Below are 25,503 nucleotides of genomic sequence, written 5' to 3'. Positions count from 1 at the left end.
CTATATAAAACAAATCCCCTGGCAGGAGCAAATGTATAACTTTCCGATTTCTGAATGAAAACAAAGAACTACTTCTGAAAAAATTTTTCAAACTATCATATAATCACTTTGACTTTTTAAGACCGGAAACACGTCTAGTCAGGCAAGCATCGATATTTCTAGACACTTGGTTATGTAGTTCATGATGAAGGTCTCATTGGAAGTTTCCATGAGATAAAAGTGATTTCCTGGACGCACATAAATATGAAAACTTCCACTGATTACATCTTTCCAGGCTAAAAATAAACAAAATTATAAATTTAGCAACAAATGACATAAAAAACAACAAAACATTTACTTCCAGATATTACCTTTCAAAGATCTGAGCCCAGTGGCAAGTTGGTTTCAAGGTCTCATGTTCTATAAGTCCTGCATTTTTAATTTCTCTAAGACCTATCAGTATATATTAGTAGTACCTGCATTCTCTCATTTTACATATGATCCAACATCTCTCCATTTATATGAAACTAGAGGCCCGGTGCACGATATTCATGTATGGGAGGGTGGTCCCTCAGCCCGGCCTGCACCCTCTCCAATCTGGCAGTCGGACATCCCTCTCGCAATCCGGGAGTGCTGGCTCCTAACCACTTGCCTGCCTACCAGCTGGATCGCTGCCTAACCACTCCCCTGCCAGCCTCATGGCCCCCAACTGCCCTCCCCTGCTGGCCTCATGGCCCCAACTGCCCTCTGCTGCCAGCCTGATTGCCCCTAACCGCCTCTGCCCCACCACTGTGGCTTTGTCTGGAAGGAAGTTGCATGGTCAGAAGATGTCCTGTCTCCCGGTCTAATTATCATATTGCCCTTTTATTAGTATAGCTAAAACTTGGGCCCATTTTCTACTCATTGCAGTAACTGCTGGTTGAACTTTATCTCAATAAAATACTCAAAATTATTTCACCTTCTATATCCTCTACTACATCTTCAGATCCAACAAAGCATGTCAAGTCACAAGATAGAAGGGCCTCAGATGGTGCATTAAAGCTGTAAATGGAAAAGAGCCAGTTAGTAACTTTTCCCAGGATCTTTCCTGAAGTATTACCAGTGTCACTTGAATGGAACCGGGTGTGTCCTCACTTCTTTCTCTTTTGCTGTTTCTAGCAATTCAAAAGAATTTTTACCAGCCATATTTCCACATGTCAGACTGTGGTTCCGGCCACCTAACTTCTAGAACAGCACAGATGGCAGCTGGATGGCACCTGGGCCCCCAGTCCAACTCAGGGTGAGGCTGGTTATAACTAGGCCCTTTAACTGCCATTCCCCAGAGACAACCAGCTCTCCATGGGCCAGAGAGAGTTGCAACCAGCAGAACAAAAGCAGGTTCGTGAAAGCAGGTTCCCTGAGTCAGTTCCACCCATTCTTAGTTTAATCCCAACAGCAACATACATGTATTGAGTGTGTTGCTGGCTGCCATGTTGGCCACTAAGAACTTGTGGATAAACACGGTCTCTTTCCTCCTGCAACTTAGAAACTGGCTGGGGAGACAGACATAAATGAAATAATTAGATAACTAGAGAGATGTGTAAGTGCTGCCAAGGAGGACCTGCAAACACTTGACATTTGGGGGTGAGGTGGCATTAAGCAAGGTCTCGAGGAAAAGGAGTTGAATCTGAGATCTGAATTAATAGGACAAAACTTGGAAAAGGGGAGAGAGGCGGCAGGGGAAGAGGGAAGAGAATGAGCACAAACCAATGACTTTCAGAGAGTAAAGGGGGGATTGGGACAAATTAAGGTAAAAGAGGTGGGTAAGGGCCAAGTCTAGGCCTCATAGAGGATTTTGATCACCCTTAGAATGACAGGAAGCCACCCAAAGGATTTAAGGCAAGTGCGTTGTGAAAAAAAGTTGGCTTCATACATCTGGGTATAATGTGGGACACAGGGTCTATGACCAGCTCACTGGCTCTTTCAATAGTCCAGGCAAGAATTTCCATTCTTTAAAAAAATCCCCACTCTTGCCCAGAAAGTAGAAAACTAGAAGTGCCTCTCTCAACCTGATGATGAGAAAAAGCCCAACAAACTACAAGATCACAACTCCTTGAACTCATCAGAGAGCTGGGTCTGCAAGGCAAACTAGAAAAGAAATTCCAAGGAGGGTCAGGCACCTTTAAGGAGATGTGAGGCGTGCAGACTGGCTCACACGCACAAAGCACAGGAGGAGGGGTGTCTTGGACGTCAAGGAAGAAGGTATCAGCTAAAATGTTAACAGCGTGCAGGAGATCAAGCAGGAGGGGTGTGTGTGTGTAGCTAAAATGTTAACAGCGTGCAGGAGATCAACCAGGAGGGGTGTGTGTGTGTAGCTAAAATGTTAACAGCGTGCAGGAGATCAAGCAGGAGGGGTGTGTGTGTGTAGCTAAAATGTTAACAGCGTGCAGGAGATCAAGCAGGAGGGGTGTGTGTGTGTAGCTAAAATGTTAACAGCGTGCAGGAGATCAAGCAGGAGGGGTGTGTGTGTGTAGCTAAAATGTTAACAGCGTGCAGGAGATCAAGCAGGAGGGGTGTGTGTGTGTAGCTAAAATGTTAACAGCGTGCAGGAGATCAAGCAGGAGGGGTGTGTGTGTGTAGCTAAAATGTTAACAGCGTGCAGGAGATCAAGCAGGAGGGGTGTGTGTGTGTAGCTAAAATGTTAACAGCGTGCAGGAGATCAAGCAGGAGGGGTGTGTGTGTGTAGCTAAAATGTTAACAGCGTGCAGGAGATCAAGCAGGAGGGGTGTGTGTGTGTAGCTAAAATGTTAACAGCGTGCAGGAGATCAAGCAGGAGGGGTGTGTGTGTGTAGCTAAAATGTTAACAGCGTGCAGGAGATCAAGCAGGAGGGGTGTGTGTGTGTAGCTAAAATGTTAACAGCGTGCAGGAGATCAAGCAGGAGGGGTGTGTGTGTGTAGCTAAAATGTTAACAGCGTGCAGGAGATCAAGCAGGAGGGGTGTGTGTGTGTAGCTAAAATGTTAACAGCGTGCAGGAGATCAAGCAGGAGGGGTGTGTGTGTGTAGCTAAAATGTTAACAGCGTGCAGGAGATCAAGCAGGAGGGGTGTGTGTGTGTAGCTAAAATGTTAACAGCGTGCAGGAGATCAACCAGGAGGGGTGTGTGTGTGTGTGTGTGTGTGTGTGTGTGTGTGTAGCTAAAATGTTAACAGCGTGCAGGAGATCAACCAGGAGGGGTGTGTGTGTGTGTGTGTGTGTGTGTGTGTGTGTGTAGCTAAAATGTTAACAGCGTGCAGGAGATCAACCAGGAGGGGTGTGTGTGTGTGTGTGTGTGTGTGTGTGTGTGTGTAGCTAAAATGTTAACAGCGTGCAGGAGATCAACCAGGAGGGGTGTGTGTGTGTGTGTGTGTGTGTGTGTGTGTGTGTAGCTAAAATGTTAACAGCGTGCAGGAGATCAACCAGGAGGGGTGTGTGTGTGTGTGTGTGTGTGTGTGTGTGTGTGTAGCTAAAATGTTAACAGCGTGCAGGAGATCAACCAGGAGGGGTGTGTGTGTGTGTGTGTGTGTGTGTGTGTGTGTGTAGCTAAAATGTTAACAGCGTGCAGGAGATCAACCAGGAGGGGTGTGTGTGTGTGTGTGTGTGTGTGTGTGTGTGTGTAGCTAAAATGTTAACAGCGTGCAGGAGATCAACCAGGAGGGGTGTGTGTGTGTGTGTGTGTGTGTGTGTGTGTGTGTAGCTAAAATGTTAACAGCGTGCAGGAGATCAACCAGGAGGGGTGTGTGTGTGTGTGTGTGTGTGTGTGTGTGTGTGTAGCTAAAATGTTAACAGCGTGCAGGAGATCAACCAGGAGGGGTGTGTGTGTGTGTGTGTGTGTGTGTGTGTGTGTGTAGCTAAAATGTTAACAGCGTGCAGGAGATCAACCAGGAGGGGTGTGTGTGTGTGTGTGTGTGTGTGTGTGTGTGTTGGGGAGCGGGGTGGGGCGGGGGCGGGGGCAGGGGGTGTCATGTACCTTGGAATAGACACCCGTCTGGGTTATTCATGGTAACTGAGCAACCTGCGCTCCTGGCAGATGGAAACTCACAGGTCACCCGTGGCCTGGTCTTATTTTAGCAAACCCCTTCCTCTGCTTGGCCTGGGCTCCGGCCACTTGGCCAAGAGCTGCCTGGAGTTCCATGCTGTCGGGTGGGCGCTGCTGGCTGCCTGGTAAGATGGACGTAGGGAGGAGGGGACCCACGGGGCCAGCGGATGCCTCTAAGAGGCAGAGAGCGCGGTTGGTTGCCTCTCCTTTGCAGTCGCTGCCCACTCAGCCTGCAGTGATTGTGGCCCACTAGGGTCCTCCAAGCATTTCCCCCTCAGAGGCCTGCGGGGGCCCTGGGCGGTGAGGCACAGGACCGTCCTGACTCCGTTTCCCGCTGACCTCTTGTCTGTTGCTGGGGCTTCTGTAACAGTGACCACCAACCAGGGGGCTTAAAACAATAGAGACTCGTCAGGCTGCCAGGCCGGTGTGGCTCACTGGTGAGGCTCTTAGGTCAGGGTTGGGTTCCCTGTCAGGGCACATGCCAAGATTAGGGGCTGGATCCCCAGTAGAGGCCATGCAGGAGGCGGCCAGTCAATGATTCTCATCATTGATGTTTCTCTCTCTCTCTCTTTCTCTCCCTTCCTCTCTTAAATCAATAAAAATATATTTTTAAAAAAATCAAAAAGAAAGAAAGACTGTGAACAAGGCAGGAGGCCAGAAAGAGCCCCCTAGGTGGGGCAATTGGGCAGACAGGCCATAAAATGGGCACTAAATGCCAGCCCTACCCAGGCCCTTCTTTCTTAAGCAAAAGCCTCAAGCTGCTGGAGGCGGTGCATCAGACACTCACTCCCCTACAGCCAAAGACAGAGACTGCAGGGCCCGAAAGCACTGACCCTCCGCCCTTGGGGAGGGCCCACATCTATGCCAACCACAGACACAGGGAGAAGGGGCGGGCATGCTGAGAGTCCCACTCACCCGGCCCAAGCACAAGGGACCTGCCTAAGATGGGAGCTCAAGACTCCACTTCCAACAACTCCCCGTCTTACCCCAAAGGCTGACACCACACCTCGGGTAACAACTGTCCGTCAGTGGAGACAGACTGTTCTATGAGTCACGGGAAAGACTGATGCATTGAGAAAAACTCTCCAGCAGCCCAGTCTCCATGCTGAGCACACGTAACACTAGGGGACTTGGAAGCTAGCGTTGCCCTGAGGAGCAACAGTAACAACAAAAGCCAAACAGGTCATCTCCAGTCTATATCGACTCAACTCCCCATACGTATAGCCTGATGAGATGTGCTCAGGTCCAGGTGTAAAAATATATCCTGCAGTCTCTGTTTTATGCATAATAGCTGGCCTTCAATAAACAAAAATTATCAGACATAAGAAAGCAAAAAAGAACTCCATTGTCAAGAGGCAAAGCAACAAAAAGAATCAGAATCAATAAGACCCGGATGTTAGAACTATCTGACAGGGACTTAAAATACCTGTGTGTGAGATGTCAAAGGGTGTCGTGGAAAAGGTGGACAACATGTGTAGGCAAATGGGAAAGTTTATTAGAGAGGTGAGAACTATAAGAAAGTCAAGTGGAAATTGTAGGAACAAACTGTAACCCACATGAATTCCTTTGACAGGCCCAGCAGTGGACTGGATACAGCTGAGAAAAGAATCACTGAACCTGAAGGTGGTCAACAGGCATTATCCAAACTGAAAGACATAGACAGTTTAAAAAGGCAAGACTATTCCAGAGCCAAAGGGACAAAATCCAACAGCCTCGCATGTACTAGTATACAATCAGGTTTTAGGAGGAGACAAGAGAACAGCACGAACGCTCAGGCAGGAGACGAGGAGCTTGAGTGAGTCAGGAGCCATCACAGCTCCCACCTGCCACAGATTTCCATTCTGGCCACTAGGCCAGTGGTTGGCAAACTGCAGCTCGAGAGCCACATGCGGCTCTTTGGCCCCTTGAGTGGGCTCTTCCACAAAATACCGACTTCTGCGCATGGGCCACAAAGTTTCAATCACACTGTACATGTGCGCCCGCATGTGGTGTTTTGTGGAAGAGCCACACTCAAGGGGCCAAAGAGCCGCCATGTGGCTCGTGAGCCTCAGTTTGCTGACCACTGCCCTAGGCTCTTAGCCCTGTGGTCATGGAAACAGAGAGGGGCGCTATAGGTCTGGTTTTATTTTTATTGGAAACGGCTGAGAGCTGCAGAGACCAGAAGACAGAACAGACTGAGACGACTGAAGGAGTAGATTGAAGGAGTGGGAGTAAAGAGGGGAGAAGAATCCGGAAAGCAGGGTTTGGAGAGAATGTTTGGAGTTTGGAGAGAGGGGGCATATGTTGTGAGTAGCTATTACACTCGGATTTACTGGGGGGAGGAGGAGAGTGCTACGAAGGTTTTCTCTATTGTATGAGTGCAATATCCCTGTGAGTGATTTCTCTTTTACTTTGGTGTTGGGGAGGTTTCTCCTGAGAGCTGCTGAGAGTGTGGCTAATGTTGCTGCCTTGGCATCCACTGTGTGGCTAAGCAGCCTGTGGGGGCCTTGAGTGACACTAGCCTAGATGTCAGCTGCAAAGTCACAAGTAAGGGTAAGTCCCTGATATGACTCCCCCAACAGCCTTTGTGATAAACAGTCTCTCCTGCCTCCCAGAGCCTTCCCCTCATGCATCCCTTAGACAAGACCCCCGTGAAGCATACAAAACCCCACTTTTTTTGTTTGAATTCACCAATCTGGCCTTGGCCCAGGAACCCCAAAGCACTCCACCACAGACACTATAATAAAGGTGTGTGCCCCCGTCCTGCCACACTGTCTGCCTACACCTGCCCTGCCCGCCCTGGGCCCTCCAGGTGTGCCGTGGACCTCCTCCAGGGCTCGTGGGTAATCACCCTATTTCACTTCCTCTGGTGGGCTGTGGTTGAACATGGCCCACCACCGACACCCTGAGGCTCTGCTGAGATGTTAAAGCCACAACAGCCTTTGGTAGTGAATTTTTGTGGGTGTGTTTTCAGTTGTGGTAGTTAGTTACGTTGCTAATCTGACCTCATTTAGTCCTCACCGCAACACCTGGAGGGAGTTTTTATTCCTTTCTCTGACAGGTGGGACACAAACTGTTAAAGAAACTTGCTCTGAATCTCACAGTTGGTAAGCCCCGGGCAGAGGGTCCAGACAGCATGTTTGACTATTGTGTGAGGCTTAATGATTAAAAACCAGCTTTTGCCTACAGTATTTCATTGAATGTCCACAGTGACTTGGATTACTTTTCTATTTGGGGGCAGGGAAAGACGTGATGTCAGACTGGTTTCTTTGATTCTGACTCTGTACTCAGACAGCAACACAGACAGCTTATCCCTGTGAGACTCACACTTGGGCAAAGATGGTTGGGACAGAATGGCAAGAGGAACAGACTCCAGTCACCGGGGGCAGCTGGCGGACTTAGTGCTAAATTGGAGATGGCAGTGTGCGGAGGGATGTGTCATAGGTGAGTGGGATTGTCTCTGTTCTCAAGATGCTTCAAGTATGTTCCACTTTTTATAGATACTTGTATAAACTTCTCATCACAAACATTGTCATGGTGGCCCTATGCCTACGTCTAGCCTTTATGGAGGAAATAGAAGAAACATAGGCCCAAGCATCTGCCTTCTAGGGACGTATGTGGAGGAGACAAAGCCCAGGAAAGATTGGAGGAATGCATGACAGAATCTCATGGTGACTAAGGACCAAAGGCCGGCCCCTACTCACTGCAATGGGGAAGTTAGAGCCAGGGGCAGGTTCAGATGACTGGGGAGGCTTTACAGAATGTCAGGTCTCCAGGCCTCCAGACATCAAGCCCCAATGCATACATCCCAAAGCAATGGTCAGATGCCAGGTGGTTAAACAAGTTCTGGAACAGAATTCACAAAGAAGCCAGCCACTCCTTCCTCCCTGCTTCACCTCCACACAGTTCAAAAAGTAGGACTCTGCTTCTGGCCCTTAGAGAGGATGAGGGTGCCTTGGTGTTAGTTTATTCAACAAATACATGTTATATGATAAAACATGTATGTTGAGCCACACATACACACACACATATTTAAAACAAAGATATGCTCTATTTATCTTTCATTTATATCATTTCTGTGCCCACGCTCCATTCTTGTGGGAAGCCACCCATTGTCTTCGCTATCAGAGAAGTGTAAACAAGGAACCCGGAATGCTGGTGAACCTTGAGCCCTGGCAGGGCCAGAGCTATGCACCGATTGTCTAGTCCAGACAATGGGGGCTCATGCAATTTCCTGACCAAATAGTCTCAGAGTAAATCTTTCTAATATTTACTGACTTTAAGATAGTCTGTCTGTTACCACAGTTACCTGCCTAAGAGCTAGATGTGTATCCAAAATTGAATGAAAGGTTGGCAAGGCCTGGGCACAAGGGGAAGTCCTTCCCCCTTGCATTGGCCTTCCGCCTGGCCCCCAATATTTCCAAATTATTATTTCTTGTCTCGTCTCTGTCATTTGCACATGGCCCTTCTCCAGATCCCGAACCCTGAACCACGCAGGACGTGGATCATCACATTCTGAGCCAGTAAAAATATCACAGTGGCTCTAAAGGAAATAAAATCAAACTCTTTGGATGTCGTCTTCCTGAATAAGCAGTCTCAGAGAATTTCCAACCTATATTTTTCTACAGATAATTATTTCTTTTTCAAAAAAGCACATATCTCAGTTACTTACGTGTAATCACGAAGAATGCGTGCATCTGCCATCAGTCTGGACAAACATTGTTGAGAAAATTCCTCGTCATTAATCAAATCCACGGGAGTGCCTCCAACATTCAAAATGAAAGAGCGAAGGTGCTCTTCTGACACTTCTTTATCTTCAGGAATGCGAGGCCTGGCCTTTGACTTGAACAACATGAACAACATAAGTCTAATATTTCATATAACGTACTCGTTCATAAACTGAAAGCTCCCTCTCCAGGGAAATGCCATCAAGTCAGGGTCAGAAGTGGACTTCTTTATCTTCAGGTTTTGGGGCAGACCTCCTTCTTTTGAAAAGCAGGAAGAAGAAAGTTCCCCTACCCTAGGACCCAGTGTCATAATGCCGCCGTGTGGGCCATCGGGGAAGGGAGAGCAAGGCAGGAGTGTGGGCAGCACAGCAGCACTGACTTTAGAGCCAGGATGATATGAAATATTGAGGTCACTTTCTCCTTTGGAGATTTCAAGTACTCTTTCCTGGCTCTGATCCAGTTACTTAGCTGAAAGTTAATTAAGTTCCCACCTGACCCAGAATGAAAGAAAAAGTACTTTGGGTCAATAATGGCTTGGACTTACCGGGGACTGACCAGGAAATGGTTAAAGTGCATTTCAGAGAAAAGGGGAGATGATATTGGAAGAAATTTGAGGGTGTTTTCATGAGCCGGTAGGGTCTCACCATCATCCCCATGCTGGGCCAGAATTCACCATATAGGGAAATAGCGTCGTGATTTCCCCCTCATTTCCCTCCTCTTTACCACTTACCCTAAGGAAAGTGAAATTACTTACATGAGGAGGAGTTGCACTTGACACAAATAAATGCATCGGTTCTAGCTTATGTTTTTCTTTTAGGTGTAGTGCAGTCAAAAAAGCAATGGTGGCCCCCATACTAAATTTGGGAAAGAAAAACATGATAACAACTGTTCAACAAAGTCATGGTAATCCACTGAAAGTATATAAAGACAAGGATCATAAAACAGCAATGATCATGACATTTGCAAAGAAAAGTATAAGTTACTTAAATAATAAATGTATTTATGAGGGTATACTTTCAACAACTTATATCAGCATAAAAAGTGTTTTTAAGACATCCTAGATAGTTCAGGACAAAATTTAGTACTTACTCCACAATGCCTTGAAATTTATTTCAGTTTCCTTTTGTCCCTTCAGCTCTCTATCACCAGGCCTTTGATAGTATGTATCAGCAGCAGTTCCCAAAGTATGGTCTGGGATCCCCTGGGAATTCCTGAGACCTTTTCATGTGGTCTATGAGGTTAAAGCTATTTTCATGACAATGCCAAAATGTTATATTCCTACTCTCATCCTCTCCTGAGTGCATAGTTGAGTTTTCCTGAGGCTATGTGACGTGGGATATTGCAACAGTTTGAATGCAGAAGCAGAAATGAGAATCCAGCTGCCTTCTGTTCAGCCAGACAATAAACAGATTCGCAAAAGTGTAAAAGCCTTACCTCTCACTAATTTTGAGAGGAAATACAGTCTTTTACTTAAAACTATATTTATGACAACATGCAGCGGGTTTATTAATATTATTTTAACATGTGTATATTTAAATTTCTTAGTTTTAATTTCTGATATAGTAAATATTGACATAATATCACACATAAGCAAAAGCTCTCTAAGGTCCTCAATGTTTTTTAAATGTATTAAAACAGTACTGGGACCAAAAGGTTTGTGAGCTACAGTAGACATTATGTAGATATGTTTTGTAAACAATACCGCCAGAGATTACTTTGGTAAATATCTTAGGGAAGGAAAAGGGAAACTCAGTCCCATGTTCATTGCTGAGGAAGCGTAAATTGCAGGTAATTTGGAAATGTATATTAAGAGCTCTAACAATGGGCATATCATTTAACCGAAATTCTGAAGATCTATACTAAGAAACTTATGAGATATATACACAATTTTCTTTAAAAATGTTCATTGAAAAAATTTTAAAGACATTTCTTTTTATTTTAAAAAATTATATTTATTGCTGACACCAGTATAGATGTCCCCCTTCCCCGACTTTACCCATCTCTACCCAGCTCCCACCCTCTCTCTGCTATCCCCTTCCTCTCCCCCACCCCACATCACCACACTATTGTCTGTGTATGTGGGCTATGTATATATGTTCTTTAGCTAACAGAAAAAGATAAAAGTAACTATGTCCACAAAGGGAGATTAATAAAATGATAAAACAGGTCATGAAGCAATGTGACCTTCACAACAATAGTAAGTGAAAGAAAGTCAGGAAAAGATATAAAGCAGGGCCATATATATAACATACTATGGAACCACATCAAAATTTTAAAATACTTTCTAGGATGACACTTTTTATTTTTTGCCTGACCATATCTATAAATATTATATAACATAGTAGCCAAAATTTAGTGAGTTCTTATCACATACCAAATAATTTATGATCATTATTCTTTAATCCTCATAAGAAGGAACTATTATTTTTCCAGCTTTACAGAGAAGGAAACTAATTCAAAAACCGTAGGAATTTGTCCCAGGTGAAATTGGCTAAGAGGCAGTTAAAACTGCAGGTTTCACATTATAACCTTAAAATTATACATCTAGCACATACTATTTATATAATTGTTAAAATTAAAAATAAGTGCATTATAAGTTACTGCTATAATCTTGATTTTACAAGTCCGGTTTTTTTCGTTGTTGTTTGTCTAAAGATATAATTACTATACAAACAGCCAATTGTACGAGTTGTGACTGGCCATAATTGTTCAATATTCTAGGACTATTTTCCAATGAGAAGATGCCAGGAGCCCAGGATTTTCACAATTCATCACACAACCTGGCATTTATATCTTTATGGTCCCTATTGCACTATTCCAGTCTAACTTTCTTGTCTGAGAATAGCTATAGCCATGTTTAATCACTCACTCCTTTAAGCAGAGATGAAGCAGTGTAACATACAAAAAGTATGCTTCTCACAAGACACAAAGAACAATATTTGCCAACGACTTGTGATTGAGGAAATGGCTTTTAAAACAGATTTTAAATACCTGTGGCCAAAAAATGCAAATGGTTTATCCTGGAGGACTGGCAGCAGAACACAAACAATTTCACCAACTATCTGGCACATGTCACTGGCAAAAGGCTCTTCAAATCGATTTTCTCTCCCAGCGAGCCTTATGGAGTGCACTGGAGATCAGAAAGCACAAGTGAATGCATCAGTGAGTGAGTGAGATACTGTGACATTGTAAAGGAGCTTATGTTAACATGACATGAATAATTTCAAAGAAATGAATAATATCAAATCCAGTGATATAAAAGATTTAGGATTTGCTGAGAAAAAGCAGTACCATAAGATACAGCAGACTATCTGAAAAATACTCTCCAACTACAAAATACCTAGAAATACTAAATGAAACATCCATATAATAGGTTAGCTCACAGTAAAAGTAGTGAGCATGTACTAATGGAATGGCTACTCTGACACCTATTGCCTACATCAGGAAAATAAACTATCAGGTTTCAAGGGTGACCTATAACAGAGCCCTTGACATAAAGCCAGGGACTCTGAGCTCTAAACTCTCAGTGAAAAGTAGATGAGGAAAAAAAATCTTCCTAATGCCAAAGGGAGATAATAACTTTCTGTATTTACCTTGGCTCTGAATGGAAAAAGTCTGCCCTTATATTTTTTTAACCGAAGCCTTGCATTTATGCAAATTTGAAGTTTAAGTTGATATTATCTTGGTAATCTGATGAAAATGAAGCTGAAAAAATAACTCTGTGGTACTGGACTTTGATTTTTGTTTATTTATTTTTTAATCTTTATTGTTGAGAGTATTACATGCTAGTAGATCCTCCTTTTCTTCCCATTAACCTCTTCCAGGCGGCTCCCATTCCCCTAACCCTCCAGGCCCTCACCACCCCATTGTCTGTGTCCCCGGGTTCTGCATATATGCATTCCAGTTCATTGGTTGATCTCTTCCCACCCACCCTCCCTGCCTTTCCTCTGAGGTTCAATGGTGTGTTTATGCTTCTATGACTCTGGGTCTATTTTTGATCATCAGTTTATTCGGTTCATAAGATTCCACATATGAGTGAGATCATAATGGTATTTGTCTTCGACTTATTTTGTTGTATTGCAAATTGGTGAGCTGGACAAGACACCTAATGAGCCAATTAGTTAGGAGTCATCTTTATTGCACGCAGGTTCAGAGCAGATTACCTCTGTCAAATTCTGAACAAACACAAGCGGGAGTATTTCCTTTTTATATCCTTCTAGTTCTTTGTGTAAGACAGCTTGTAACCTTGAATACATACTGTATCTAATCAAACACCTGTAACCTTGGATGAACAAACACTTGGCAAAATATGTGATTTAATATTAGTAACAGTGTATCAGCCCCTTTAGATGGCTAGCTTGCAAGGTCAGACAAATAAGTTTATCTTTTCTATTATTCAAGCTAAAAAACAAAGTTATATTTTATAGAATAAGAGACTATCTAAAGATAACAGAGTAATTCAAACAGCAGTTTTAAACAGCAGTTTTTCCAAAAGAGGGACCACTATGCTTCAATTTCACTTAGCATAACGCTCTGGAGATCCATCCATGTTGTCGCAGTAAACACTGGAGCGCACCTCTCTTTGAGGTCGCCATTTTGTTCCTTGGATATATAACCAGAAGTGGCATTATTGGATCATAAATGGTAGTTATAGTTTTAATTTTTAAGGAACCTCCATAATGTTTTCCATAGTTACTATACCAATTCATAATCCCACCAATACTGCAAAAAGTTTTCCTTTTGTCACACCTTCATCAACACTTGTTGTTTCTTTTTGATTATGGCCATTCAACAGGTGTGAGGTAATATCTCATTGTGGTTTTAATTTGCATCTCCCTGATGTTTAGTGATGTTGAACCCCTTTTCATGCACCTGTTGGCCATCTGTATGTCTTTAGAAAAATGTCTATTCAGGTCCTTTGCCTATTTTTTAATTGGATTGGTTTTTATTGTTGTTTAGTTGTATGAGTTCCTTATAGAGTTTGGATATAAACTCTTATCAAGTGTGTGGTTTGCAAATATTTGTCCCATTCAGTAGGTTACTCTTTCATTTTGTTGATGGTTTCACTTGTTCTTTAAAAGCTTTTTAGCCCTGACCGGTTTGGCTCAGCGGATAGAGCATCTGCCTGGGGACTGTAAGGTCCCAGGTTCGATTCCGGTCAAGAGCATGTACCTTGGTTGCGGGCACATCCCCAGTGGGAGGTGTGCAGGAGGCAGCTGATCAATGTTTCTCTCTCTCATCGATGTTTCTAACTCTCTATCTCTCTCCCTTCCTCTCTGTGAAAAATCAATAAAATATGTATATTTAAAAAGCTTTTCATTTTGATGTAGTCCCACTTGTTTATTTTGCTTTTGTTGCTTGTGCTTTAGGTATCATATAAAAATAGTCAGCACCAAGACCAATGCCAAGGAGCTTTTTCTCTTTTTTCTTCCAGGAGCTTCATGATTTCAATTCTTACATTTAAGTTTTTAATCCATTTTGAGTTAATTTTTGTGAGTATAAGATAGGGGTCTTGTTTGATTCTTTTGCATGTGAATATCCCATTTTCCCAGCACCATGTATTGAAGAGACTATCTTTTTTCCATTGAATATTCCTGTCTCCCTTGTCAGATATTAGATGACCAGATATGCATGGGTTTATTTCTGAGGTCCTGATTCTGTTCCAATGGTGTATGTATCTGTTTTTATGCCAATAGCATTCTGTTTTGATTATTATAATTAACTATAGTCACCATGTAATGTACAGCATGGTGACTATAGTTAACAGTGCTATATGGTATAGCTGAAAGTTGCTAAGAGTGTAGCTCTTAAAAATTGTGAAAAAAAGAAGGAAAACATTGTAACTATGTGAGGCAATAGATGTTAACTTTTTGTGGTAATCATTTTGATGTATTTATATATACAACTATAATGTTGTTCACCTAAAACATATAATGTTAAATATTACTTATATCTCAATAAAATTGGAAAAAAATAAAATCAGAGTAATTTCACGCACAGATTTATAAAAAAAAATGTAAAATTTAGCATTAACAGTATTGTCAAGAATATAGAGCAATAAGAATTTTCTTTCCATATACTTCTTTGACAGTGTAAGTCACTGCAATTCCTTTGAAGAGCTATTTGGCAATCCTATATAATAGAAAGGTGTTATGCAAATTGACCATCACTCCAACACATAAGATGACCACCACAAGATGGCCAGCAGGGGAGAGGGCAGTTGGGAGGGACCAGGCCTGCAAGGGAGGGCAGTTGGGGGCGACTAGGCTGCAGGGGAAATCAGTTGAGGAGGACCCAGGGCTGCAGGGGAGGGCAGTTGGGGGGACAAGGCTGGCAGGGGAGGGCAGTTGGGGGCAATTGGGCCAACAGGGGAGAAGTTAGGCATCAATCAGGTGGCAGGCAGAAGTGCTTAGTGGCAATCAGGCAAGCAGGCAGGTGACTGGTTGGGAGCCAGCAGTCCTGGATTGTGAGAGGGATGTCCGACTGCCCAGTGGGATCGGGCCTAAACGGGCAGTCGGACATCCCTGAAGGGGTCCCAAATTGGAGAGGGTGCAGGCTGAGCTGAGGAACACACCCCTCTCCATGCACGAATTTTGTGCAACAGGCCTCTAGTATTTCATATAGTTGAAGACATTCATACGTTACCACCCAGAAATTCCACTCCTAGATACAGACTTTTTTACACATGTATGCAGGAAGATATATAAAAGACTGCTCATAGAAGCATTATTATAACATAAAAACAATAAAATGACCTTAATGTCTATAAAGAGAAGGATACATACATAAATTGTGTTATAGTCATATAATGGAATAATATACAATAGTTAAAAGTCAATGAAATAGAGACACACATGATAAATCTTAAAAAATAAGTTTAGGAGAAAACAGCACATTTCAAAGGAATGTTTATAATATGATACATTTATATAAAGTTAGAAATATGTGAAATAATCCTGTATCTCATTTAGGTATTTGAGGAGGTCAGAAAGGGAGAGTGAATACAATTGGGAAGGGAGTACATGGAGACGTAAATGTTTTTCAGTTGTAATGTTTTATTATTCAGGGGAGTAGTGGCCATGGTTAAGTTTGAGGTATTATTCTTTATACATTTTTACATATGAACTACTGAAAAATTGGTTTAAAGGAGCAGCCTCCCCTCCCCACCAACAGATTTATTTGAATATGAGATGGTTCACTTGTCCAAACCATGTCCCTTATGAAAGGTTCAAGAGGTGACCATATAAAAATTAAGACTTGCAATTCTTCCATTCCCCCTGGGCTCTCATGCCAGTCTCTTAGCCATAACTGAACACTCAGTCAAGCTCTTATAAATAAAGGGGCACTACTTATGATGTGAGGACTTTTTTTCTTCCTAAGTAGCAATAGTCCATGATTGGCCGTGAACTGTAAAATCTTCAGATCACTCATCTGAATTTATTCTAACAAGGTTATTTTATTTTGATTTTCTCCTTTCACTACTCTCCTAAAATATTAATCAGCTCCAATTCAGTATTTTTTTTCTTAGGAAAATCACTGTAACAATTTAAGAAAAAAAGGAGAAAGTGAAAATATATAAAATAAGAGGAAACAACCCTTAAACTCAAGGAAAATTGTGAAAATCAAAAAAGACTTTTGGCAGTTCTGTATGCAATTAATTTGGAAATTTACATGTAATTTGTGTATCTTTAAAAATACAATTTACCAAATTGATCCCAGTAAAAATAGAAAATTTAAACCGGTAATTTTTATAGAAGAAATAGGAGTTGTTGATGTATTCATGTAAAAAAACCACTTGGCCTAAATGACTGTCTAGGCAGTGGTCAGCAAACTCATTAGTCAACAGAGCCAAATGTCAACAGTACAATTGAAATTTCTTTTGAAAGCCAAATTTTTTAAACTTAAACTATATAGGTAGGTACATTGTTATTAACTTAATTAGGGTACTCCTAAGGCTTAGGAAGAGCCACACTCAAGGGGCCAAGGAGCCGCATGTGGCTCGCGAGCTGCAGTTTGCCGACCACGGGTCTAGGGAAATTCTTCTAAATGTTCACAGGACATAATATCAATGCTACTTAAATCTCCAGAGCTTAGAAAAAGAAGGAAAGTGTTCAAATTATTTTTCTGAAATAGCTATAACAATTATTCCCAAATATGAAATGACTGAAAAATAAAAAAAAAAAAACAGAAGAACTCTAGAAAAACCTTTCTTAGCATGCAAATGCATGTAGGGGCTGGTGTAAAAACGGCGTGGAGAACAAGAAGCTTCCGGGAGTGTCTGTATGACCGTGTGCGCGTGTGGGCAGGCTCTCACCGAGGCCAGCCTCTTTGCAAAGAGCAGTAATGGCTCCCATTTATAAAGTGGCTTAGGTTTTCCAAAATGCTTTCAAACAGCTCTGCCTAATGCTGGGACCTAGAGAAAACTCTCCCTTCCTTACCTCTTTAGAGTGGAAGCATAGAAAATAATGTTTCCAAGTAAAACAGGCATATGACAAGAACCCCCCCCACACACACACACACACAGATATAAAAATGCATTAAATAGAAGGCAAAATGTTTCCACGTCCTCAATCCTTCCTCATCACCTCAAAAGAAACCACTGTTATCAGTTTTGTGTGTTCTGCCATGTTTTCATGTAGTGTCCATACCTTTCTCTGTGTATGCTTCCATTGTATTAATCTGTGTATGTGTGTGTTTATGTGTGCATTTTTAGGGACTTACACAAATGGGAGCATACCATAACACTGTTTGCAACTAGCTTTTTAAAATCAATTATACAACAAACTGTTATCCATATCTACACATGCAGGCTTTACTCATTTTTTCTTAGTGGAAGCATATACAGTTGTAATTATGCTCTATCATTTAACTAATTTCCTATTCATGGATGTTAATGTTTTCCTAGGGCTTTTGGAGGGAAGTTATAGTTTATTTATTTTGTCACTAAAAACTAGATAGTGTAGAGCCCTGTTCGTACATGTTCACATACTTTGGGAAATATCACTGAAGGTGAAATTTCTAGAGCTGACTTTCAAACAAACCAAACAGGAAGGCTGTTGGCTCCTGAAAACTGGAGAATATTAGAGTTGGAGGAAGGTTAGGAAATGAGGTCAGTCCAAACATCTCCCTTTACAATTGAGAAAATTATAATTACTAAGCCTAAAAGTCAATATACAATTTTATGAGACTTCCTAGCTTCTAAGAGCTAATAAATGTGGCTTTGGACACATTTAACCTGCGAAATGTAAGCAAAGAAATACCTTACATACAAATCATCTAACTGAAAAAAAAGGAATGGGAGTAGAAAGTATACATAAGATTTTTTCCTAAAAATATCTGAAATACAACTCCAAATAATTTATGTTGGTACTCCATCCTCAGAATGATGGAGCTTAACTCCTTATCTCTTGAGTGACTTGCTTCCGAACAGCAGAAGATGGAGGAGGGAAAAAGTAACCTAACAGTGGAGAAACCTGGCAAATGTAACTTCAGCCAGATGATCAGACTTCTCATCATCTGTGATAAATCGGGTTACTAGTACCTACACTGACGTAACATCATGAGGATGGTACTTCACCTCTGTGGCCTTCCTTCCCCAAACCCATAATCTCAGTCTAACCATGAGAAAAAATAAAAAAAAAATCCGAATGGAGAGATGTGCTACAAAATACCTGATCTGTACTATTCAAAATTGTCAAGGCATCAAAAACAGGAAGTCTGAGAAACTGCCAAACACAAGAGAAGGCAAAGGAGATAGGATGATTGAATAATGTGGTATCCAAAGTGGACAGAAAAAGGACAGTAAGGAAACAGTAGTGAAATGTGAATCAGCTGCGGAGTTTAGTTAGACTTCCTTCCAACAATGTGCCAATGTTGGTTCTTTAGTTGTGATAAATGGACCATAGGAATATAGCATGTTAATGAGAGAGGATACTGAGTGAGGGGTACATGAGAACTCTGTACTATATTTCCAACTTTTCTGTAAATCTGAAACCATTTCTTAAAATTGTATTTATTAAAAGTAGAGAATTGGTGTTCATAAAATAGTCACAGAGATGTAATGTTCACCATAGGGAATATAGTCAGTAATCCTATATAATAAAGAGGTAATATGTGAATTAACCCTCATGCCCTCACAAGATGACTGCCTACGACTAGGCCAGCAGGGGGGTTAGTGAGGGACAACCAAACAACTAAACAGCAGGCTGCGTGGGGTGACCAGGCTGGCCGGGGGGGGGGGCAGTTAGGAGCGATTAGGCTGGCAGGGAGGGGGCAATTGGGGGCAACCTGGTTGCAGTGGTGGGCAGTTAGGGGCGACCATGCCAGTAGAGGGGCAGTTAGGAGCGATCAGGCTGGCATGCAGAGGCAGTTAGGGGCAATCAGGCCGGCATCGGGGAGGGGGCAGCTAGGGGCGACCAGGCAGGTAGGCAGGTGAGCAATTAGGAGCCACTGGTCCAGGATTGTAAGAGGGATGTCCGACTACATGGAAATTTACATGTAATTTGTGTATCTTTAAAAATACAATTTACCAAATTGATCCCAGTAAAAATAGGAAATTTATTAAAATCCCCAGGATCAGGCCTAAACTGGCAGTCGGACATCCGCCAAGGGGTCCCGGATTGGAGAGGGTACAGGCTAGGCTGAGGGGACCTACCCCCATGCACGAATTTCGTGCACTGGGCCTGTAGTGTTGTAATAACTATGTATGATGCCAGCTGGGTCCTAGAATTACCAGGGGGAGCACTTCCTAAAGGATGTAATTGCCTAACCGCTATGTTGTGCACCTGTCACTAATATAAAATAATAGTGAATGTCAACTATAATTGAAAAAAGTAAATGGAGAAAACATAAAAAGTAACTAATTGTATTTACAATAAAAATTAAATAGAGACCTTATTTAATCAGGAGCAAAATAATTTAAAGCAAATAATGTTGAAATGGTAATATTGAGATCTGGCTAGGTGGCTCAGTTGGTTGGAGCATTGACCTATACAGCAAGAAAGTTGGAGGCTCAATCCCTGGTTGGGGTGTGTACAGGAGGAAAACAACTGATGTTTCTCTCTCACTTCCTCTCTAAAATCAATAAAGACATCCTCAGGTGAGGATTAAAAAGAAGGTAATATTGAAAGGCAGGTAGTGGATACACTATGGTTTGTTATATTACTTTATATACCAGCTTTTCACTTTTGGTTATTCAGAAGTAGCTCACATCAGGCCAATGCTCTGATCAAACAAATAGAAAATGGAATCACACACACACACACACACACACACACACACACACACACACACCCTCACTCACTCACTATTTGAAAGCATCTGTAAGCTGCTGAGGCAATCAGAACTTGCCTGGAGAGAAGAGGATTCTAGAAAAGTGAACTGAGATTCTTCCAGCCTCTTTTCCATTATGGAAATATGTCAATTATTTGGCACAGATCAAGAGTTCTGTACTCCAAGCTGAGGGCTACCTCTAAGAGACCAAGATACCAACAGAGCTTTCTGCATTCCCACTGAGCTAGAGAGACAAAAATGGAAATACAGTACTTTAAAAGCAGCTAGAATTTAGGAGCCCATGATCTCAGAGAGACAAGAAGTACAGTGCTTTCTCCCTTAAAGCATTTGGTTTATTCTTAAGTTAGCATATTAAGAGATTAAGAAAATAAAACAGAAAATTATTGAAAAAAAGAATGGTGTTTGAGTTTCACAATATTGTGAGAAAAAAAATTCAAGTTTACAACCCACCAACAAGAAAGATCTTAGGAAGGACAGGACAATAGATTCAAACTGAAGCACAGAGAAAAGTGGCTTTAAAAAATGAACAGAATTTGCCCTAGCAAGGTGGCTCAGTTGATCGGAGCATCATCCCATACACCAAATTGTTGAGGGTTTGATTCTTGGTTAGGGCACATACCTAGGTTGCAGGTTCAATCCCTGCTAGGAATGGGGCTGGGAGGCAACCAGTTGATGTTTCTCTCTCACCTGTCTCTCTTTCTCACTCTTCCTCTCTTTCTCTTTCTCTCTTTCTGTCAAATTAATAAACATATCCTTGGGTGGGGATTTAAAAAAATGAAGCAGTCCAGTATGCTGTTGGATAGAATCAAGTAGTATAACTGAAACATAGTGGTCCCTCCTTTGGAAAAACTGCTGTTTGAACTACTCTGTTATTCTTGGTCTCTTATTCTGTAGGTCACCTCTGTTATTTTTAGAGTGTAAAATAACTTTGTTTTTTGCTTGAATAGAAAAGATAAACTTAATTGTCTGACCTTGCAAGCTAGCCATCTAATGGGGCTGATACACTATATTAATTCACATATTCTGCCAAATGTTTGTTCATCCAAGGTTATAGGTGTTTGATTAGATATAATATGTACTCAAAATTATAAGTTGTCTGTATAGATATTATAGGTGATTAGATATGATATGTATTCAAGGTTACAAGCTGTCTTACACAAAGAACTAGAAGGATATAAAAAGGAAATACTCCCTCTTGTGTTTGTTCAGAATTTGACAGAGGTAATCTGCTCTGAACCTGCGTGCAATAAAGATGACTCCTAACTAATTGGCTCCTTAGGCATCTTGTCCAGCTCGCTGCTTTGTGATACAACATAACATATACTGATATTTACTTTCCAACAAATTGAGAAAGGAAAGATGTAGAAAATAATTTTCAAAGATACAATGCTTGGAACATTTTCCAAATTTAATAACAATTGTAAATCCACAGATCCCCCCAAAAAGCTCAACAAGGCACATGATAACCTTTTGCTTAAAATTAATAAAGAGACAGTCTTAAAATCAGCTACAGAAAAGAAAACAATTGCATATAAAGATAATAAGTATTGCTGACTTCTCATAGGAAACAACACAGGTCAGAGAACAACGTTGTGTCATTTTTAGAATGATAAAGGAAAAAATGCCAACCTAGAATTTTATATCCAGATTATATAGCTTTCAGAAGTCAAGGCAAAAATACAGAAAATTGCAGTCTCCTTAGAAAATTTGTTGCCAGCCAATATGCACTACAAAAATATTTCCTTCAAGCTGAAGGAAAATTATTCTAGATAGAAATTCAGACTATACAGAAAGTAAATGCTAAAAATTATAAAAATGTGGGCAAATATAAAAGCTGTTTTTCTCATTTAAACATTTAAAAATTATAACTATGCAAAGCAAAAATAATAAAAATTTACTGTAGAAATATAAAACATGTGACAACATTAGCAAAAGGACACGAGGAGAAATGGAAGCATGCAGTTTTAAAGTTTTTATATATTACATGAAATAAAACAGCATTGTGCTGTTGGATAGAATCAAGTAGTATAACTGAAGCATAGAGGCCCCTCCTTTGGAAAAACTGCTGTTTGAAACTGCTTTTTGAACTACCCATACACCAGACCAAGGGGGGTTTATCTCTGCGGTGCAATGATAGTTACACATACACAAATCAGTAAATTTCATACATCACATTAGCACAGTGGTTCTCAACCTTGGCTGCACATTAGAATCACCTGGGAATCTTTTTTAAATCCCGATTTCTGGGCCTCATCCTCCAGAAATTCTGTTTCTTTGTTATGGGGTGGGGCCACAACATTAGTAACTAAGAAACAGAATTTCTGGAGGAAAAGGCCCAGAAACCAGGATTTTAAAAAGATTCCCAGGTGATTCTAATGTGCAGCCAAGGTTGAGAACCACTGCATTAGCAGAATGAAAGATAAAATTCATACGGTCACCTTAACCATTAATCAACAAATGGTTAGAACTAATCAACAAATTAAGTGAAGTTGCAGGATACAAAATTAACATACAAATCAGTTGCATTTCTGTAGACCAACAATGTACATCCAAAAACGATATTAAGAAAACAATTCCATTTACAATAGCATCAAAAACAATAAAATGCTTAGGAATAAGTTTAACCAAGAATAATGCTTTTTGAAGACAGACAGTGATAAGTGAAAGATGTCTATTGTAAATTCTAGAACCACCACTAAAAAGAGAAATATGGCTTATAAGGCAATAGAGTAAGTACAAAGAAAAATGATGTTTTAATATTATGTTCATTCAAAAGAAAAGGACAAAACAGGGAAAATGGAATAACTCACAGACAGAACAAATTGAAAACAACTGTAAGATAGTATATTCAATTTTACCATATCAATAATTACATTAAAAACAAGTGCAAGGTTAGAATACCATTTCCTAAAAAGTCCTTCTAGCTCCAATAATAACAAAATAAAGGTAACAGGATTTCTTACTTTAGAAATATAAGATTTATGTTATTAGAATGTAATCTTGAATAACTTATTGTGTATCTCCCAATATGGAAAATCGTTACTGTGCTTCGAATTCCTGTAGGTGTTTGCCATCTGCCCATATAAATTGCCTGGATGGTGTTGAAAGTTAACGTACCTTCCAGTAAGTCATTCATCTTTTCGCCCCATTTGGCAAAATAAAGGGAGCCACTTCCTGCCCAGGGAAAGCAGATCAGCCTACAAACTGCATTAGGCTTTGGGTATAAGCAGCTCACAGCTTTTTCATTCCTGGAGGAAAAGAAAAATACAGTTAACATTACACATATCAATTAATTCACCCAAACTGAATTAGGTGTGTTTTAATGGAAATCATTATAAGTTACAAGGAGAATATGTTCAACTATAAAGTGAGTGTCAATTTTTCCAATAAGAACTCACCCTCTCCCGCCCCCCCCCCGCATAAAGGTTTTATGGTTTGTTCTTGACAACTTGAATATGTAAACTTTTAGAGTATAGATAAAATAGTCAAATATTTCTACATAACATTTAGCAAGTACATTTAATATGCACATTTAAAATGATAAAAAATGTTATTTCAGAAATTGCCTTTTTCACAATTTAGGGATTAGTTTTATCTAAACAGTTTATGGGCAGCTTTGATCTCAGTGTCCTGACTTAACCCTTTTCCCATATTCTCAGCACAGTATACAAGTGGGCCACTAAGTGGCAAGAAGTAGAGAGCATATTTGGGAAGCTTTGGATTAGACTCGCAGCGGTTCTCAACCTTTGGGTCGCGACCCCTTTGGCAGTCGAACGACCCTTTCACAGGGGTCGCCTAAGACCATCCTGCATATCAGATATTTACATTACAATTCATAACAGTAGCAACATTACAGTTATGAAGTAGCAACGAAATTAATTTTATGGTTGGGTCACAACATGAGGAACTGTATTTAAAGGGCTAGAAGGTTGAGAACCACTGGATTAGAGGGTCAGGGACAAGAACTTCCTCTCCACTTGGGTGTGAAAAGTGCACTTCACCTTCACCTCTCCTCATCCACACAAGTGCTCCAGCCAAGTCGCGGATGTACACGTTCACTTTAAATCACTACCAATTCAATACCGTTGTACAAAGTGAGTGGTTAGTGACATGTACAATGCCTTGCACTAGAAGCAATGGACACCGAATGAGGCTTCTGTTTGAAGCCCCTCTCAGTCTAGCAAGGTGGCCTTACAGAGCAGAGCGTCGGAGCACCTGGGGTGGGGCAAGGCCCAGGCTGCACCCAGTGCATACCTGGCTGCCCCAGCATTGTTTTCTTTGTCCATGTTGCGAGGAGATGGTGCACAATTGCTGGTCTCGGCAGCTTGGGAGTCAATGCCAAATTCAATCCCTCTTGTGCACACAGAAGAATGACCAGATTTATTTTTAAATCTGTTGACTGTATTTACTGTTTCAACCCCTATTTAAAAAAAGAAGTGGGTTAGAAGCAACATAACTGATGTACTCCAAGCACAACTGAGCCTCCAGCTAATACAGAGAGAAAAGGTGCAACATTTTAAAACTCTAACAACTGAACAACCCTGCAGGTGAATCAAGCAGAAAACAGTGCCTACCTGAAAACTGGGCTAGGAAGGGGATGTTTGTTTTTAAAATATAAATGTTTTGGTTTCCTAAATAGTTATATTTTCTCTACAATCTTAAGAAAGAGATAGGAAGTCCAAAAAAGACTTCACTACTGTGCCAGATTTCCAATTCAGTGAGCAGCAAGTACTCAGAAAAGAAAAATAATTAGCAAAAGGTCTGCCATTTGTAAAGGCTTTACCTCTTTACACCATAGGAGCTCCTCGAATCCCAAGAAGTAACCTTGTCTCAGTCCTCAGCTGCGAATCTCAGAACAGCCCTGGGAGCCCAGGCAAATCCTTCAACCTACTCAGCCCTTAGGGTGGCGAGCGGACCGGAGTGCCAGGAAGGCTTCTTCACCAGAGGCAGCACGTTCACAGAGACGGGAATCTGTCTCCAGAATCTTCTTTTTGTAATGATGGCCCAGAGCCAGTAAAACCCTCAGAAGAACCACCTGGATGACTCCTTAGGTTGATTCTCAGACAACGGTGTAAAATACAGAAAAAGATGGCTACTTCTAAGAAGGAAAATAGACAATCAAGAGTGATAAATATACATTTTCAGTGTTTATAACTGAGGGCTGTTATTGCTCTACAAAGCTTCAATAAAACTAGGTTAAATGTATCCCACACTTTCCAACTAAAATAGGTAAAACCTGTCTTTCTGGTGTCTGTTTATTTTTGACTGGCACATCTCATGATCAGTTGGACTTGGATTAAAATGTTACCCAATGGGGAACCAAAGATGGCGGCATAGGTTAACACCAGAGATTGCCGCCTGGAACAACCAAGTCAAATTAAGCTTGATCCAGGGAAAGGACAACGTCCAGAGCCACAGGAGGGCTGGCTGAGTGGAAATTCTACAACTAGGAGTAAAGAGAATATTATACCC

The 25,503-nt window shown here is 41.3% G+C and overlaps 1 protein-coding gene across 1 annotated transcript; it reads right to left on the bottom strand.

Moving 5' to 3' along the window:
- Window positions 1-7: 7 nt before the first annotated feature.
- Window positions 8-25,265, bottom strand: OLAH (oleoyl-ACP hydrolase). The gene is made up of 8 exons (XM_006765323.2): window positions 24,815-25,265; window positions 24,286-24,451; window positions 23,149-23,279; window positions 11,731-11,869; window positions 9,494-9,593; window positions 8,685-8,854; window positions 938-1,020; window positions 8-275 (listed from the first exon to the last, which is right to left on the bottom strand). The coding sequence occupies exons 2-8, from the start codon at window positions 24,315-24,317 to the stop codon at window positions 139-141; spliced, it is 792 nt and encodes a 263-aa protein (XP_006765386.2). The 5' UTR covers window positions 24,318-24,451; window positions 24,815-25,265; the 3' UTR covers window positions 8-138.
- Between the last annotated feature and the right edge of the window lie 238 nt (window positions 25,266-25,503).

Source organism: Myotis davidii, unplaced genomic scaffold (genome assembly GCF_000327345.1).
Source record: "Myotis davidii unplaced genomic scaffold, ASM32734v1 scaffold1380, whole genome shotgun sequence".
Taxonomy (NCBI): Eukaryota; Metazoa; Chordata; class Mammalia; order Chiroptera; family Vespertilionidae; genus Myotis; species Myotis davidii.
Note: the sequence above shows the minus strand (reverse complement) of the source record. Positions and strands in the feature narration are given on the sequence as shown.